We start from the raw sequence: 17211 nt of genomic DNA, 5'->3' as shown, positions 1-17211 counted from the left end.
GGGAAAAGAAAAAAATGCAAGTTAGTTATACCATTAGTGTCACTTAGTTCACTGAATAGGAAAGGTTGTGCTAATATTGATTGAAGAAATTTTTATGCCCATATTTGGTACTTGAGTGACTAAAGATAATGTTGTGTAATTTATTAACAATTGTTACTTTTTCATTATTTTGTTGTGAAAATTTGTTTTACCTTTTCTTCTTAATATTAACTAATAAAGTAATAAATTAAAAAAAAAAGAAATTAGAATACTTTTAAATCTATAAACAAAAGTCAGATTTGACAATTCTGAGTGTCTGGACATCATACTTACATATAATAAATATACAATGAATCAAATGGGTATAAACATTTTATAAATCAATACTGAATAGCAAAACTTGTGGAGTATTGAAAAATTTGAAATATTAAGTGCAAAAAAAAAAAAAAAAAAAGCCCTGCTATTACCTATCTCCTCATGTAAAAATACAATTCCACCCGAGAAGCAGTTCTGTGTTTACTCCTCTCTCCTCCACCATGAACCTGAATCTCATCTGGTCTCCTTACCCAACCTCCAAATGTAGAGTACAAAATTTGGACTGGAGAAAACAATTTAAAAAGTAAAGTGGGGAGAAAAAGGAAATACAGATTAAGGAAACTACAGTCTTTAGATTAAGAGACTTAAAAACTAGAATAACTGAAAATTATGAACTTTATATAGGTCCTGACTCAAACAAAAACTAAAAATAGAAGACTATGAGAAATTTATATAGAAATTATAAATTTTCCACTAGGTATAATATTTTTTTAAATACTTCTTTCAGATAGAACCAAAATACCTACATATATAATACGATGGGGAAATGTGGGAAGTGCATGTAGGGCACGAAAGGAGATAAAGATTAGATGTTGGTTAGAAGAAAGCAACAAACCACAGAGGTACAAGTATTCCTAACAATGGGAATCTATTTGGTTTCTTAAACAGTGAATCCAAACAGTTTAGATATAGAGTTTGGGACAGAGAAGAATACAATGCTACTCAAATACTACATTCCATTCCAGTTTTAGAAAAGGTAACAAGAGCTTAGAAAATACGGGAAGCATTTTTATAAACTTGAGAACAGAAAAATAGCTTTTAATTTATATTTAAAACACAAAAGCCACATGTGAGGGAAAAATTCCCAATCAAAATAAAATGCAAATTAGGAAAAAATATTTTTAAATCATATAAAGAATAAGTCTCTTTATACACATAGTTCCTATAAATGTTTATTTTTTTAAAAAGGAACTATAATAGAAAAATGGACTAAGAACACAAGAATTTCACAGAAAAAAATTTTAAACTCTAAAAACATATATTAATACTCATTTCAACTCTAAAGACTGCTTATCCTGTTGTCACAAAATTCCTTAAGGAGCTGGATGTGGTGGTGGACACCTATTCGCCCAGCTTCAGGAGGCTCAGGTAGGAGATGCAGCAAGTTCAAGTTCAGCCTGGCTACACAGTGAGTTAAAAGTCACTTGAATGAGACAGCAAGACTTTGTCTCAAAAAACAAAAAGATTATCAAAATCCATAGGAAGAGAAGAAATATAGTCCACTACTGCTGGCAAATGGGCATGGACAATTTACGAACGATACCGAAGTATAAATATCCTGTTCTTGGATCTAGCAATTTTTCTTCTCGAAAATTCACCCTAATGACATTCCTATGAAATTATGCACATACAAGATCATTCAATACAGCAGTTTTATAATAATGAAAGGCTTACATTTAATGAGTTACAGTACAGCTACACAAAGGGATTCTATGCAGTGCAGAGAAAAAACAAAAGGAAGAAGCTGTCCACTGCATTGGCGGTATAGTGGTAAGCACGGCTCCCTTCCAAGCTAAGGAAAAGATATGGTAAGAGGGAAAGATTTTAACAATAAGTGAAACTCAAGACACAGAATAGTATGCCCTGCTTATGCAAAAAAAAGGGGACAGGAATAACAGTATGTTCTAATTTCCTGCTATAGGCATAATGCCAATCAAAAAGATTAAAGAAATACAGGGATAAAGAGACTTTTCCCTTCATAGTATTTAATATATGTATTTAAAAATTTGAACCATGTGACTAGATAATTCATTTTTAAAAAACCTTTCAACACAAAAGCTATTGAAGATTCTGATTATTTGTTCTTAAATCTAAATTCCAACAATAAAAACACTGCAATTAAGTTAAAACACAAAAATACCCACTTCTTCATCAAAGTAAGTATTCTTATATAAGCATAGATGGCTCTGAAAAGTAACAAGAATATTTTAATCTAAAGATACAAAATAAAAGGCCGGGGTTTACCTCAGTGGCGTAATTGCCTGCTTGGCAAACACAAGGTCATGAGTTCAATCCCCATATAACATACAACTTTAAAAACAGACAAAAATAATTTAGCTAGTTCAAATCATAGTTAAATGAGCAGCCAAAAGTTGTATAGTTTAGGTGAAATTCAAAGATACTTGTTCTGATTGTTGCAGGCAGCTGAGTTAGCTAGAAATATGACAGGCAGTTAGACAGGGCTAGGTCCTCAAAGGGGCCAGTGCAGAAGCCCAGATACCTTGTAACCGTTGGGGAGACAGACACCTCCTGCCAGGTCTTATGACAAAAGATCAAACAAATGCACCCATACCGTAAGGACTGATATTCTAAATAGCTCCTTGTCATCCTGAGGAAGTCTGGAGTCACCATCCCAGCCTCCTAGGGAAGAGTCACTGCTCTCAAGAGAATGCCAGCTTTCTATGTGACTTGCTTCCCCATTTGTCCTCAACTTAATCAATTTTACCTTAACAGTTAATCTTACTGGCTAACCATGGTTCTGTCCCACCTTATGCCCATCTGCCTTGTGAGTTCCCAATTTTCCCCACCTTCAACCCATCTCACCCCATGATTTTACTCTATAAAAGCCTAGAAAGGACAGAGTCCCAGGCAACCCACTCGGGACCAATCTGTCTCTCTCAGACAGAAGCTTTCTTTCTTTCAACCTTCTGTTGTTCCTAAAATTCATTCTTCAATTTTAGAGAACACGAATTCATACTGGATATAGGTCGGGAGTTTCATTCCCCTGTATCATTTGGAGAGTCCTCTTTTCATTCTCTCTAAAATGATTCTAGAAACATAAACATACAGCCATGTGGGAAAAAAAGTGTAATTTTCTACTTACATTTTCATTTTTCAAGATAAGCTTCAAGATTGCTTCTCTTTGTTTTAGTGCCTAAAACCAGAATATCTTCCAGTTAGTATTTTTTTTTAAATAAGGATCACCTTGCTTTCCTACTGTTGTTTCTCTTCTAAGCTACCTGATGATACCTATATGAAACAATAACACTATGACAGGTCAAAGCAAGGTTCTAATCTGAGATTCTAGAGTAATCATTAGTGATTATCCTACTAAGCGTGGTTTGCCTCAAACTCATGATCATCCCACCTCAATCTATCATGTAGCTGAGTTTATAGGTGTGTATCACCAATCCTGCCTCAAATTAAAATTCTTACTATCACCATTGATTCTTATGGTGACTGGGAAATAGTACGCCCTTAATGTTTATTAAGTGAATGAATGAAACAACTAAGAATACAATGTCTTCCCAATATAGCTCTACGATTTTCATTTTTTTTCACTTATTAAATTTATACAAGTTACAATTTCTATAAGATTTTTTTACCGGTACCTGAAAGACAAAATAACAATAAATTTTCAATTCCTTCATTTTGACATATAACTTTTATGCTTAAAAATATTAGAATTTCTATTTAGGGTTTTAATTTTCATATTAATATACCTGAAGTTAGAAACTACATTTAACTTTTGTAGACTACCTTATATATACAGTAAGTATGGACAGTTTTTAAATTATCATGGTTGACATCATTCTTCCTATAACCACTGACAAGTTGGTTATGAGTATCAAACCAAATTACCTGAAAAACAAAACTAAACATGTCTCCATAATTCAAATATATTTAGTAGGAAGGTTAAATTGTATGCTGTGGGATCACCAATAAGCACTTTTATTAGTAAGTATTTTACTTAGAAAAGTGTTTTAAGGTAAGATTAATAATACAAACTGACATTGTTGTTACATAAGAAAAAATTTTCCTACAATATTTGTGTGCATTCATTAAAATGAGAATGAAAACAAAGTAACAAAATTCTAGTTTCTATATTAACTGCATATAAATTTATCACAAATTTGATGAAATGTACTACAACTCATTTTGCTAAAACACAATATATTAAATTTACAACTTTAACAAAAGCTATTTTTCCATCTTGCATCCTGGGATCTATACCACTGTACATCGATAAATCTTAGTAGTCTATTAGAACACAAATAAATTACTGATAAAGATCATTCATTTTGAGTTTCAAATAAACTGAGATAAACTAATTGTCTTTAAAATGTCCTAAAGGCTAGGGATTTAGCTCAGTGGCATAATCACCTGCCTGGCAAGCATGAGGTCATGAGTTCGATCCCTGGTACCAAAAAAAATGTCCTACAATCATACTTACAAAATGTAAATTCTTGTGCAAAGAATACCAAGTTCCTCTAAACTAGGTAGCAGTGTACCTTTTTAGCCTCATCTCTGTCTTCCTTGATGGCCTAACTAAACTAACCCTGAAACTTACCCATTAAAATGTGCCTCCACACTGCATTCCCTTTAGGAAAGCTTCTCCTTATCTCATTTGCCTGTCAAACTCCTATTACTGTTCCATGCTCAAGTAGATTCTGTGAATACCAGGGACCACAGACAGAATTAGTATTTCTGTCAACATCACAGGCTCTGACAGTTCTCCAGATTTACCTTTGTAAAGCACCTTTTACATTTGTCAGCTTTCCTGTAACACAGCTGGAAGAACAAGAGCCATGTTCTACTCACAGAAGCCTAGCAAGTATCTAACACATATAATTGCTCAATAAATACTAACTACGCTAAATAAAACTTATGATCTCTTATATTAAGAAATCTTATTAATTTATCAGGTAATTTTCAAATACAATTATTTTAAGTATGAGTACCCTTAGAGGAACCACAGGTTGCAGCTATAGCAAATAGCTCATCAGGGTAATTTTATAGAGGCCATCACCATTAACTTAGGATGTCATGTTTATTGGCACAGTTGATCTAAGTTACAAAATATCAATGGGACAAATGATTTTTAGGCAAAGATTATACATGGAAATAAAAATATGTATTCCAAAATCTGAAAATAACACACTAAAAACTCCTCTAAATTGCTATAAATGTAACATATTGATTATATACCCTAATTCCTTTCCTGTTTGTCATAAATGAATCCTATGAAATAAAACATTCCCTTCTTTAAAATCACAGACAATGACCTGTTAAAAAGACAAACATTTAATTGTCAACAATACAGTCAAAACCACCTACAGGTTGGTTGATATGAAATCTTGTAGGCATTCTTCTCATTATTGCAGAGTCAAGGTCCTGAGGACGATTAGTAGCTCCCATCACTATGACCTAAACACAGAAAGATAACACAAGGTATTGAATCTACCAGTAATCCTGAGGTCATTATAACTAGGACTTAGAAGATAAGGAAAATCAGGTGACTTCTAAACTAAATCTTTTATGAGACATTTTGATTTTATTCAAGTATTACTCAAATAATTATAGATAAAATTGAAGGTAATCTTAAATAAAAGCAATCTGGAAAGATCAATGCATTTCACGCCACTTCCAGTAACTAAAGTATATATCACTCAACTGCAAATATGTAATGTATACATATAAATACATAATCTCCATGTATACAAAGTATTACATAAATATACATATATTAATATAGCATGTATTATTCTCTAGCTTTCACATTATCTCATTGTATTATCAGCAATCCAACTTTAAACAATGGCAAGAGACTAAAAGCAAATATCAAAATGCTTGTAGGAAGCTGGGGAAGCATGTACTTGCCTAGCATATTTGAGACCTTAAGTAAAAAAGAAGTACATTTCTGAAGGACATCAGTACTTCAGTATAATTCAGTAACAGCACACATCTGCTATCCAAAATGAAATTCATTAGTATTACTGGAAAGAAGTTGGAAACTGGAAACATTTCTCTAACATTATTTTTGCCTGAAGTTTTAAATTCCTGAACTATTAACTCCAAAGCAAACTAATTAGCTGTAAAATCTTACATTCTACTTCTACTCTTTACATTTAATGAGATTTAATAGCATCAGCAACAAGCTACTGAGTTTGGTATCTAGAGGAAAAATAAATAAGTACAAATACAAACTTGAGAAATGTTAGTTCTACAAAATATGTAATTCTGTAGTTGAATTAAGTGGTCCGAGAATTAAAGTGCTTATACTCATTTCTTGTTATTGTCTTCCTATAACTTAATAAAATTTTTGTGAAAATTTCTACCGAATGTAAAACATGCCAGATGCAAATGATAAAATGGATGAGCTGCATGAGACAAAGAATGAGAAAATAAGGATCTTTTAATACATTGTTAAAAGAGAAATTCAAAAGTAATAGGGAAGGCTATTAAATACTGCCCATATTCACTTACTTATAGAGATCTCAAAAGGCACTGTGGCTGAGGCAGCATTTGAAAAAAAACCTGAAAAATGGACTACATTTTGAGAAATACTATAGATTTCAAAAACAGCCTAAAACAAAAATTAAAAAATGAAAAGTATGGGAGATGAATGCTAAAAAGTAACATCAAAATCTAGCCTAACATGATCCAATGAATACATACAGGATAAGAAAAGGTATTCACGATGAAAAAGCAAGAGTGATTCAAATTACCTGTAGTTTCAGTTAAGTGCAAAAGGTTAAGGAATGATTTTTAAGGGGAAAAACAGCATCTTTACACATATATTTTATTAGTACTATGAGTTCTATTTAGTGCACATTCATTAATTCTATTTAGCACATTGTACAATTGAACTAAAATTCAAAATGGTAAATAAACTACAAAAAGTAATGTATTACCTAGATAATAGCTATTAAATATTCTTTAAAATTCTTAAATAAACCATGAAGATAAATTTTATCATTTATGCAGTGCTTGAACTCCTAGCCACTTTTGCAAAATTCTACCTCCAAATGAAAAGATAAAAAGGGCTAGGATGTAACTCAGTGGTATATCACATGCCTAGCATCAGTCAATCCCTGGATTCACTCCCCCCAAATTCTATCATTTTCCATTTAAAACCATTAGATATAAATGTATCCCTTAAAACATTAACTTTTTAAATGAGTACCCCAAAAACATTGTTAGCTTTCATGTCTCCTGTTTCAAGGTAAACAATATATCATTGAGGAGTGGGGATTTAGCTCAGCGGCATAAGCACCTGCCAAGCAAGCATGAGGTCGTGAGTTCGGTATCATTGGTTACTCAGTTTTCTGGTAGTGGTGATGGTTTCATTGCATCATTCACTATGTTTGTTTGTTGTGTGACTATAATCACAAGGAAAGCTAGCTAGGGTTTCGAGCCCCATCAATAATCACAAAAAAGATAGGTTTACTACTTGAGTAGCCGAGGCAGTAGAACTGAAAGCTCAAGGCCAGCTTGGCCATTTATTCAGATTCTGTCTCACTAGAGGAAAAAAAAGACAAGTTGGAAAACTGCTGACACAGCACAACATGCTCTGGGTTCAATTCTATGCATTGAAAAAAAAAATAAGATAATTTTAGAGAACAGCTAACTGGTTCTGTGTAAATACTTTAAATATTGTGGCTCAAGAAGATACTTTTTGGCAACTTGTAAATTCCATTGATAAATCACACAGATTTACAGATTTATCAGAACCAATGATTAACAGAAAGTGTTTCTGTTAACGTCACCTAAATTTACATCTAAACATTCAACAAAGCTAAAGGCTTTCTCACAACAAAACTGTACTTTCATAAAAGTGATGTAGGAGAAGGTCATGTGGCTTTATTTTCTTCTTGAGAATCATGCGATTCAGACTTTGATTTTTGTAACACTCAAATCTGTTGACAACCAAACATGTAAAAATAAAGAAGTATTTTTTTAAAAATCAAAGAGATTTATCTACATGTCTGCAAATAAAAGAATTATGGGAAAAGTAGCAGTAAAACTTATATATAAGAAGAAGCAAGGATAAACAATGACTACCTCCATGTAGACATGCACAGATCCTAGAAAGTAAGGTGTGTTCTAAACACCTTGCAGGTCATCAGGAAGCCTGATGAGCAGCATGCTACATAAAGCAAGGCCTCGTGAAGTACTGTCCACTGTGAAGTGGTAATATGTTAGAAAACCCATTCAGCAGACAAAGGCCTTATGAGGTGGGAACCATCATCACACAAAACTCCTGAGATTTAATATCTACAGTCACCCATCATGGATGCGTCTTGGACCTGTATTTACCTATTTGTGTTGGAAAAAAATCTGGCAGAAGACAAATACAAAATTTCCTTAGGAAATAAACCTCCAAAACAAGATATAAAGAATTCACAAGTAAAGTTCTGCCAAATATAAGTTTTCCATTAAATCATAAAAACACACACTATAAACTCAAACAAATGACAAAACTAAATGAAAAGTCACATTAGAATTACTGACTACAAACTATAAAAAAGTTACGTTAGCATATTTAAAGGAACAAATGAAAAACTAAACAGAAGCACACACAGCAAAGCATTATGAACTAAATATATGCCAGATATTTTTATAAGCACTTCACTCAGACTGATTCTTTCCAATTATTCTGAAGTGGATAATATTCTGCCTTTTTAAAGATATTAGTTCCTCTACACAGATTTATAGCAATTACGAAATGTAGCCAAGGTCAACAAATGCCAGGACTTTGATTTCTAATCTAATCAGAAACATAAGTAACCAGCAAGTATCTGATACAATGGATCTGGTAGACAAGAAAACCATCTCAAAGAATTGCTAGAACTGAAAAATAATTGCAGTAAGTAATTCAATGTTTCCATTTATAACAAACAGAAGAGATCCAAATGAACACAGAATTATCAAACTGAAAAAAGAGAGAAAGAAATTACCTAGAACACATTACAAAGAAACTATGAAAGAAAAGACACAGAATATAAATAAGGTCCCAAAAATACCAATAGGAGATAAAAACCAGTAACTAAATTAACATGTCTGAATTATTAAACAGTGATGAAAGAACTGGATTTGTAATACGTGCATGGTTCTGGGGTTCCATCCCATCACTGAAAAAAAAGTGGTTAAGAAGAGAGGCGATTCTTGATATATTACATTTATAGAGCAAAGAAAGATTACAAAATAAAAAATATCTCCTAAGACTAAGACAAGGGACTATCAACATTTGCAAGTAGTTCATGATAAAAAACAGAAAAGTAGTTTTAGGGTTTGTATTTCCAATAATATGACAGAAAATAAACATGCCAAATCAATATTAAATGTTCTTTCAAAATACAGCAATGAGCTGGTAACAAAGTAAGGAATATTCGGAGGTTCAGTCAGTGAAAGTGAGAAGCCAAAGAGTAAAATTAGAAATGCTGGCTTTCTTTGGGGATATTATAAGAGAACTTAGATGAGATTTTCACAGCCTTGTAGAGGGAAGATCCAAAACTAAAATAGCTATTTTGCATAAAAGTAGAATCCTAAGGAAGGAATGTAACTAATGAACACAATAAAATGAAAATAAAGAGGCATGAAGACTGAGAGTAAAGATATGCTAAGAGTAAAAGATAAAAAAATCAAAGAGAAAGATATCACATACAGAATACCCTCAGAGACTAGTCACTTCCTCTTTCTTGGCGTAGTGGTTCTCAGCCTGAGGACTGGCCTGATTCTGGTTTCCTCTCTTTCATTGCATCTATTTCAAACATACAGGCCATCTACTGGTGTTTTATTGAACATGAAGCCCTCAAAATGGATAATTTATACAAACTGTACTCTTTTGGAACCTCATCAATTAATGATAAATGTAAAAATCATGAGAAAGAACTTCATACAAAAGTATAAGTAGTCCACTAAACCTTGTACTAATAAAAACAATGCAAATTTGGGCCAACACAAGTTTTGTTGAAATACCTGGCAACTGTGATCAGTGTCCAGTCCATCCCAGAGACTCATAAACTGAGCTTTCATCATGGCTGTGGCTTCATGGTCAGAGCTTGAACGGTTTCGCAGAAAGGAGTCTAAAAGGAAAAGTCCTTAGCTTTAAAAATTAATGAATTATTTATTCTGCACATAATCTAAATCAGTTAATTAAAAGCTTACAATTTGATGAAAGATTATAAGGAAAGAAGGGTTAACCATATCCTTTAGACATTATAATCCTAGTAAGTTATTGAGCAAATTAACACAGTCAATTCATAATATTCATTTCTTCCCTAAAAACATATTCATGTTAACATATAAAACAGAAATAAAGGATATGGAAAAAGGCAAAGTAGCATCTCGGACGAAAGTGTGTGCTTTGTCCCTGTGGCTTACATGAACCCTACATTCGTAATTATGGACTCAAGATCTTTTTCCTCCCTTTCCTGGTAATCAAAGAAAAAAAAAAATATATATATATACATATATATACACATATGTGTGTGTATATATACATATGTGTGTGGATATATATATATACATATATATGTATATATATATATATGGGAAACTGTCTAAACTACTATTAAAAAGGAAAATGTAGAGGAGAAAACAGTTTGGACACATGTGCTAGCCAGGCATAGTGGTGCATATCTATAATCACAATTACATGGGAGACTGAGCTAGGAGGGTCACAAGTTTGAGGTCAGCATGACAGAAACTGTCTCAAAAGGAAATACCAAGGACTGGGGATATAGCTCAGCACTCCCTAGGTTCAATCCCCAGTACTGTTTCACTAAACACACACACACATACACACACACACACACACACACACACACACACACACACACACACAATAGCCTTAATGTATAACACCAAATGCTAGGAAAACTTTGGTTCTCTCAGGGATGAATTGAGGGACATTTTAAACATCTCTTTTATATTATCTTCTGTCTTTCAAATTAATTGCAGTAAATATAAAAAAAAATTTTTTTTTTTTTAAAGAGGAGGGCCAGGGATTTAGCTCAGTGGCATAAATGCCTGCCTGGCAAGTGTGAGGTCATGAGTTCAATCCCTGGTACAAAAAAAAACAACAAAAAAAGAAAAACATCCTTTTAGAATACAGAAAGACTGAAAGATGTTAATATCTTAAGAATAAAATACAAAAATTATTTTCTAGTATAAGCCTCATTTTAAATGATTTGTTTATACCTATAAATCACTAATATTTCTAAGTAACTGTCATATTTTAGCATTAAAACCACAAAGTTTGTCAATTACAATACACCCAATGGCATAAAAATGTTTTACAATAGTTAGGTCCAAAATCCAAAAAATATTTTTCAAAAAGTAACTTCAGCAAAAGCATAATACAAAACATAATGGTCCTATAACAGCAGATATGTATTATGGCTATTCCTTCATGGCTCCAATTTTATACAATATGTCCCGCTGTTAGACTATGACTAAGAGTAAGGGCAGTTTTACATATGACCTAGCAACTATGCTCCTTGATGGTAAGTTGAGTCGCAAACTTATGGTCATGCAAACACCTAACCATGAATGTTATTAGCAGCTTTACTCACAATCACCTAAAACAAGGTATCTTTCAATATATGAATGGACAAAGAAATTTGGTATATCCCTAAGATGAAATATTATTCAGCAATAAAAAGAAGTCAGCAAGTCATGAAAAGGTATGAAGGAATCTTACATGATACTACTAAGTGAAAAGGCTAGTCTGTAAACACAATAGATTGCACAATTTTAACACCATGACATTCTGCAAAGGGCCAAACAACAAAGACAGTGAAATGACCTGCAGCCGCCAGGAGTTTGCAAGTTAGACAGGATGAACAGGTGAAGCACAGAGAACCGCTGGGCAGTTAAACTGTTCTGTATGAGATTGTGATAGTACACAGTGGACACTAAGGATTTGTCAAATCTCCTTGAACTGGACTGTACAATGAAGGAGGTGAAAGTATGGACTTACTGATACAGTAATGGTTCATTAACTGCAACAAATGAATCACACTAATACACAGTAATGGGAAACTGTATATATGGAAACTTTACTTTTTTGCTCAGGTCTATGAATTGCTATAAACTGGAAATTCTAAAAAGATCTATTTAAAAAATTAGTTAATAAAGATCTCACATCACAAGAAAGGAAGGAAAACAAATCTGGGACTTTAAGGGGAAAAGGAACTAAAGGTAAGGGTGGGAAAGACCTTGAGATGCCATTGCTATGCATACGAAGTTCAATGTATAGTCCTGAAAGATTCTGCTTTATTATTAATAACCACACATAAACTGCAGCCAAGATGCTTGGAAGGAAGAACCTTTGCAGTGCAGACGAGAAAAAAAATTCCATTCACCATTATGAGTACACTATAGAAAATCCTATCTCTGTCTAGATTCTGAGAAGTATTCTCCCTCCGCCCCCCCAATGAAAGAACCATGTAGGAGCACAGTACCTCTTTATAGGTGTAAAGTCTGTCATGGCTTATGTCTAGATGTCCCCCAGAGTCTCATGCAGTCACAGGTGGAGTTTTTCCAGAGGTGGCTGGGTTCAAGTGTGTGGTACTAGGATTAAGGCTGTCCCATCTGAGGTTTGAGTGCTACTTGCCCTGAGGGCAGGTAGCCTAGACAGAATGAGGGCTGCTGTTGTCACTGCTTGTCACTGACTGCCTGGTACCTTCTGCGGGCCTTGCTTTGCCATGTACTGTGTCTGCAACAGCACTCCGCCATGCCACCTTGTCTTGGAGTCAGTCAACTATGAAACCAAAATCTCTGCAAACTGAAATACAATAAACTCTTTCTTTTTCTAATTTTGGATGTTGGATATTTTATCTCAGCACTGACAAAGTAACTAAAACAAAGTCTAAATCTGTACTACCATTCAGTCTAGGAGCACCTAAACTGAAAATTACACTAAAAATTGCTCCTGCATGATCAGACTCCTGAAGTTCTAAGCAGAAGACAGCATAAACACCTTGGATCTGCTTAGGTAATACAGAGCTCTCAGATAACAACAAACCTAAAAGCATCCAGTGTTTGGGCAGTGTGGTGGCATGCATCAGTAATTCCAGCACTGGAAGGCTACGGAAGATCACCACATATTCAAGGACAGCTTGGGCTACACAGCCAATTAAAGGCTAGCCTAAACCACACCATGAGAATAATTTCAAAAAACCAAAAAAGACAGAAAAATACAAACAAACAGAAAAAAAAGGCATTATAAATAACATAAGGCAAAGAAACCACGATGACTTTAGTATATGAGCTGTTGAAGCAAGTGTATGGAAACCACTATGAAGGAGTTAGGACTGCCCCCCAGAACACACATGGACAGGCAGCTGCGGTAGGGGGGCGGCCATGGAGTAGAGGCTGCGGCTGTAGGGAGAGACTTGGCTGTGGTCACTGTGATGCCCATGAGAAACTGCTAAAGTTCCTGTGAAACCAAAGTGGAATTAATTAAGAACATAATGGATGGAGAGGAGAAAACCTATGGAGGGAGGCCTGTGAAGCCCTGATGCTATGTCAAACTGGTATCTTCCGATGGTCACGAATTTATTGTAAAGAGAACATGCACTTACATCAGGAACAATAAAAGCCATGTTGAAGCCGGGCGTGGTGGCTCACAAATGTAATCCCAGCACTTGGGAGGCTGAGACAGGAGGATCATTGTGAGTTCCAGACCTAGGCTACAAAATGAGCTCAAGCCCAGCCTGAACTGCATAGGGACCTGCCTTAAAAAACAACACCAACAAAAAATGTTGAGTGGCTCAAATCAGTTTGCTGACAATAAAACCAATGAAGTCAATTAAAGAGATTCCTTCATATGTGTTTTCGAAAGTCTGCATGTATTTTACCTACAAGGTTCACTACACTAATAGCTCCACCAAGATTCCCCGATTTCCTATCACACCTGAACTGCTGATGACTGCAAACTTCCTAGATTGTTAAACAAAATAAATCACAATAAACTGTTAATTTTTCAGTGTCTAATACTTGTATTTTGATTAGTAATTTTTCATATATAGCACGTTGTCTGTAGGCAAATGAAGTATAAGGTTAATTTCAAAGCAGATTATCTTGTTTTCTGCAAAGCAGAGTTGACATTTGTCTGCCATGTTTTCACAAACAGAAATAAAAAATATGCAAAAAAATCAAAATAAAGGAGAATTAGAATTTCAAACAAAGCAAATCAAAATATTAGTTTAAAATTGCAGAGATATAAGAGATTAGAATTCTAAGAAAAGTGACAAAAGGATAAATTTTAAGAAGAATTTACTAGAATGCTAAAGTTCAAATATAATCACTGCAATGGCTGAGATTAAATACAGCCAAGAAAAGAACTACATTTTATAACCTAATTCAACATATGTATGATTTTTCAAGTTGTACATATACCAACAAGAAATTTAAAATACTGCCAACTAAACTATGATGTTAAAAGAAAAAAATACACTAGTCAAAATATAACATGCTATTCTACTCTCAAGGATGTCAAAATATAAAAAACCAAAACAAGACATCTAAAAAATGAAATGTGAGAAAGAACTAGATGCAAGAACTGTGGAAATAACTTAAAACTAAATAAAAAGACAAAAAAATTAATTGGAGAATTGCAACATTCAAAGAAAGATGAGTACAATTTCCAAACTTGCAGTATTGAAAACCATAAAATGATTCCGGCTGCATTTGGAGAACTGTGGAGTTTCCAACAAGCAGGCAGGCACGCACCTATGCCCGGAGCCCAGCCTATTAGCCTATTTGGGACTCCTGCACCGCACCATCTGTGATGGTGCTGGGCGGATCTGAGGCACCTGCATCCGCCTCCCCGTGTGTCTGGAGGACTGTGGATATCTCAGCAAGCAGGCAAGCATCACAGGTTCCAGAGGCCCCGCGGCCTGCGATAAGTGCTCAGTGCACTCTGCCCCAAGCCCAAACTGTCCGAGACCCTCCAGGCTTCCGGGTGCAGTGAAGTGCATAAGCGGATTTGAGGCATCTACATCCGCCTCCCCATTCTGGCTGCACTTGGAGAACTGTGGAGCTTCCAGCAAGCAGGTGGGCGCACAGTGTCCCTAGAGCCCAGCTTATCTGGAACTACGGAGTTCTAAACAGGCAGAAGAGGGCCATTGGTTCTGCAGGCCCAGTGGCTTGGGGGAACTGGGTGCCAGAGTCCCAGAAGACGCGAACATAGAAGTGAATTTCCAACAGACCCTGAGGAAGCTTTCAAATAACACTTGAAACACAGAAATATAGGAAAATGACAAAACAAAAGACCAAATTACAACCTCAAACCTCCAGCCCATCTCAAGAAACCCTAGGAGCAATGTATATAGAAGAAAATATATGCCATTCACCTCAAATATCGGACACAATAGCTACTGAAATTAACAAGCAACACCAGGAAGCTTTAAAGGAATTCAAACTCGAAATAATCTCCCAGGTAAAAGAAGAAATGGTAAAAGAAATTAAAGAGATTCTGAATATATCAAAAGAAAACACAGTTAAAAAATTGGAGGAACTAAACAAAAAGATGAGCAATATAAGAAACAAACAGAATACATAATGCAGATGCACAGAGATGTACAGGAAATAAAAAACTCCACTGAAAGTTGTAAAAACCGCCTCAATGAAAGTGAAGATAGAATTTCAGACCTTGAAGACAGGATTGCAGCTAGTGAACAGGAAAGGAAAGATCTTTTAAAAATAACAAGGAATCAGGAAATAATTCAACAACTGCAAGATGATGCAAAGAAAAATAACATAAGATTGATAGGGATTAATGAAAAAGAAAGAGACAACATAAAGGATGTCAAGAGGATATTTAGAGAAGTAATAGCTGAAAATTTCCCAAGCATGAGATCAGAAACTGACATCAGGATCAGTGAAGCATATAGAACTCCAAATAGTCATAACCAAAATAAAACTACAACCAGACATATAATAATCACCATCCCAGAAATCCAACACAAGAATAGATTTTTAAAAGCTGTCTGAGAGAAAAGATAGATCACTTATAAAGGAAAACCTATCAGAATCACAGCAGACTTCTCAGCACAAACAATAAAGTCAAGAAGAGCATGGAGTGAAGTATTCCAGATCCTAAAGCAAAATGATTTCCAACCTAGACGGATGTACCCTACAAAACTATCATTCAAAATTAATGGTGAAATACGATACTTCCATGACAAAGAACAGCTGAAGAACTTCATGAATACCAAACCAACCCTGCAAAAGATACTGAAAGACAGTTTAGATACACAAAGGAAAAAACCACTAAGCCAAGCAGATAATTAAACAGAACAGAAAGATAAAGATGCAACAGCAGAGAGATAACATGTCAACAATAAACCAGCATTTAACAGTAATAACCATTAATGTAAATGGTCTCAATGCACCAATCAAAAGAAACAGACTAGCAGAATGGATCAAGAAACAAAATCCAACCATATGATGTTTACAGGAAACCCATCTAACCCAGAAGGATACTCACAGACTGAAAGTCAAAGCATGGAAAACAATACTTCATGCAGCAGGAATCCAAAAAAAAGCAGGAGTAGCCATTCTGTTTGCAGACAATGTGAACTTTAAACCAACAATGACCATAAGGGACAAAGAAGGTCATTACATACTCCTTAGGGAAAAACTCCAAGAGGAAGAGATAACTGTCTTAAATATATATGCACCAAACTCCAGAGCACCCAGTTATATAAAACAACTATTAACAGAAATAAAAACTCAAATTACCAGTAACACAATTGTAACAGGAGACCTTAATATGCCACTGACACCAAGGGACAAATCAACCAGACAGAAAATGAGCAAAGAAATAACAGAACTGAATCACACCTGCGAACAAATGGATTTGATAGACATATACAGAATGTTCCACCCAACAACATCAGAATACACATTCTTCTCAGCAGTACATGGATCATTCTCTAAAGTAGACCATAAATTAGCTCAGAGAACATATTTAAACAAATGCAAAAGAGTTGAAATCATCCCTTGCATGTTATTGGATCATAGAAATTAGAAATTAATGATAAAAGATACTGCAAAAATCCCACAAACACATGGAAACAGAATAAGACACTCTTGAGTAATCAATGGGTCACAGAAGAAATT

General features: G+C 34.5%; 1 protein-coding gene across 3 annotated transcripts in view; it reads right to left on the bottom strand.

The window, feature by feature from the left end:
* Positions 1-17211, bottom strand: part of Atad1 (ATPase family AAA domain containing 1) — a 52585-nt gene that overhangs the window by 11299 nt on the left and 24075 nt on the right. For all 3 annotated transcript variants that reach the window (XM_003473954.5, XM_013156673.3, XM_005005289.4), the window contains exons 6-8: positions 10057-10163; positions 5413-5502; positions 3179-3229 (exon numbers count right to left, since the gene is read on the bottom strand). In XM_003473954.5, the coding sequence (XP_003474002.1) occupies positions 3179-3229; positions 5413-5502; positions 10057-10163 (248 nt within the window). The remainder of the gene's footprint in view (positions 1-3178; positions 3230-5412; positions 5503-10056; positions 10164-17211) is intronic.

The sequence above is a fragment of the Cavia porcellus genome, unplaced genomic scaffold, assembly GCF_034190915.1.
Source record: "Cavia porcellus strain 051 isolate PalLab524CR breed Dunkin Hartley unplaced genomic scaffold, mCavPor4.1 scaffold_28, whole genome shotgun sequence".
Taxonomy (NCBI): domain Eukaryota; kingdom Metazoa; phylum Chordata; class Mammalia; order Rodentia; family Caviidae; genus Cavia; species Cavia porcellus.
Note: the sequence above shows the minus strand (reverse complement) of the source record. Positions and strands in the feature narration are given on the sequence as shown.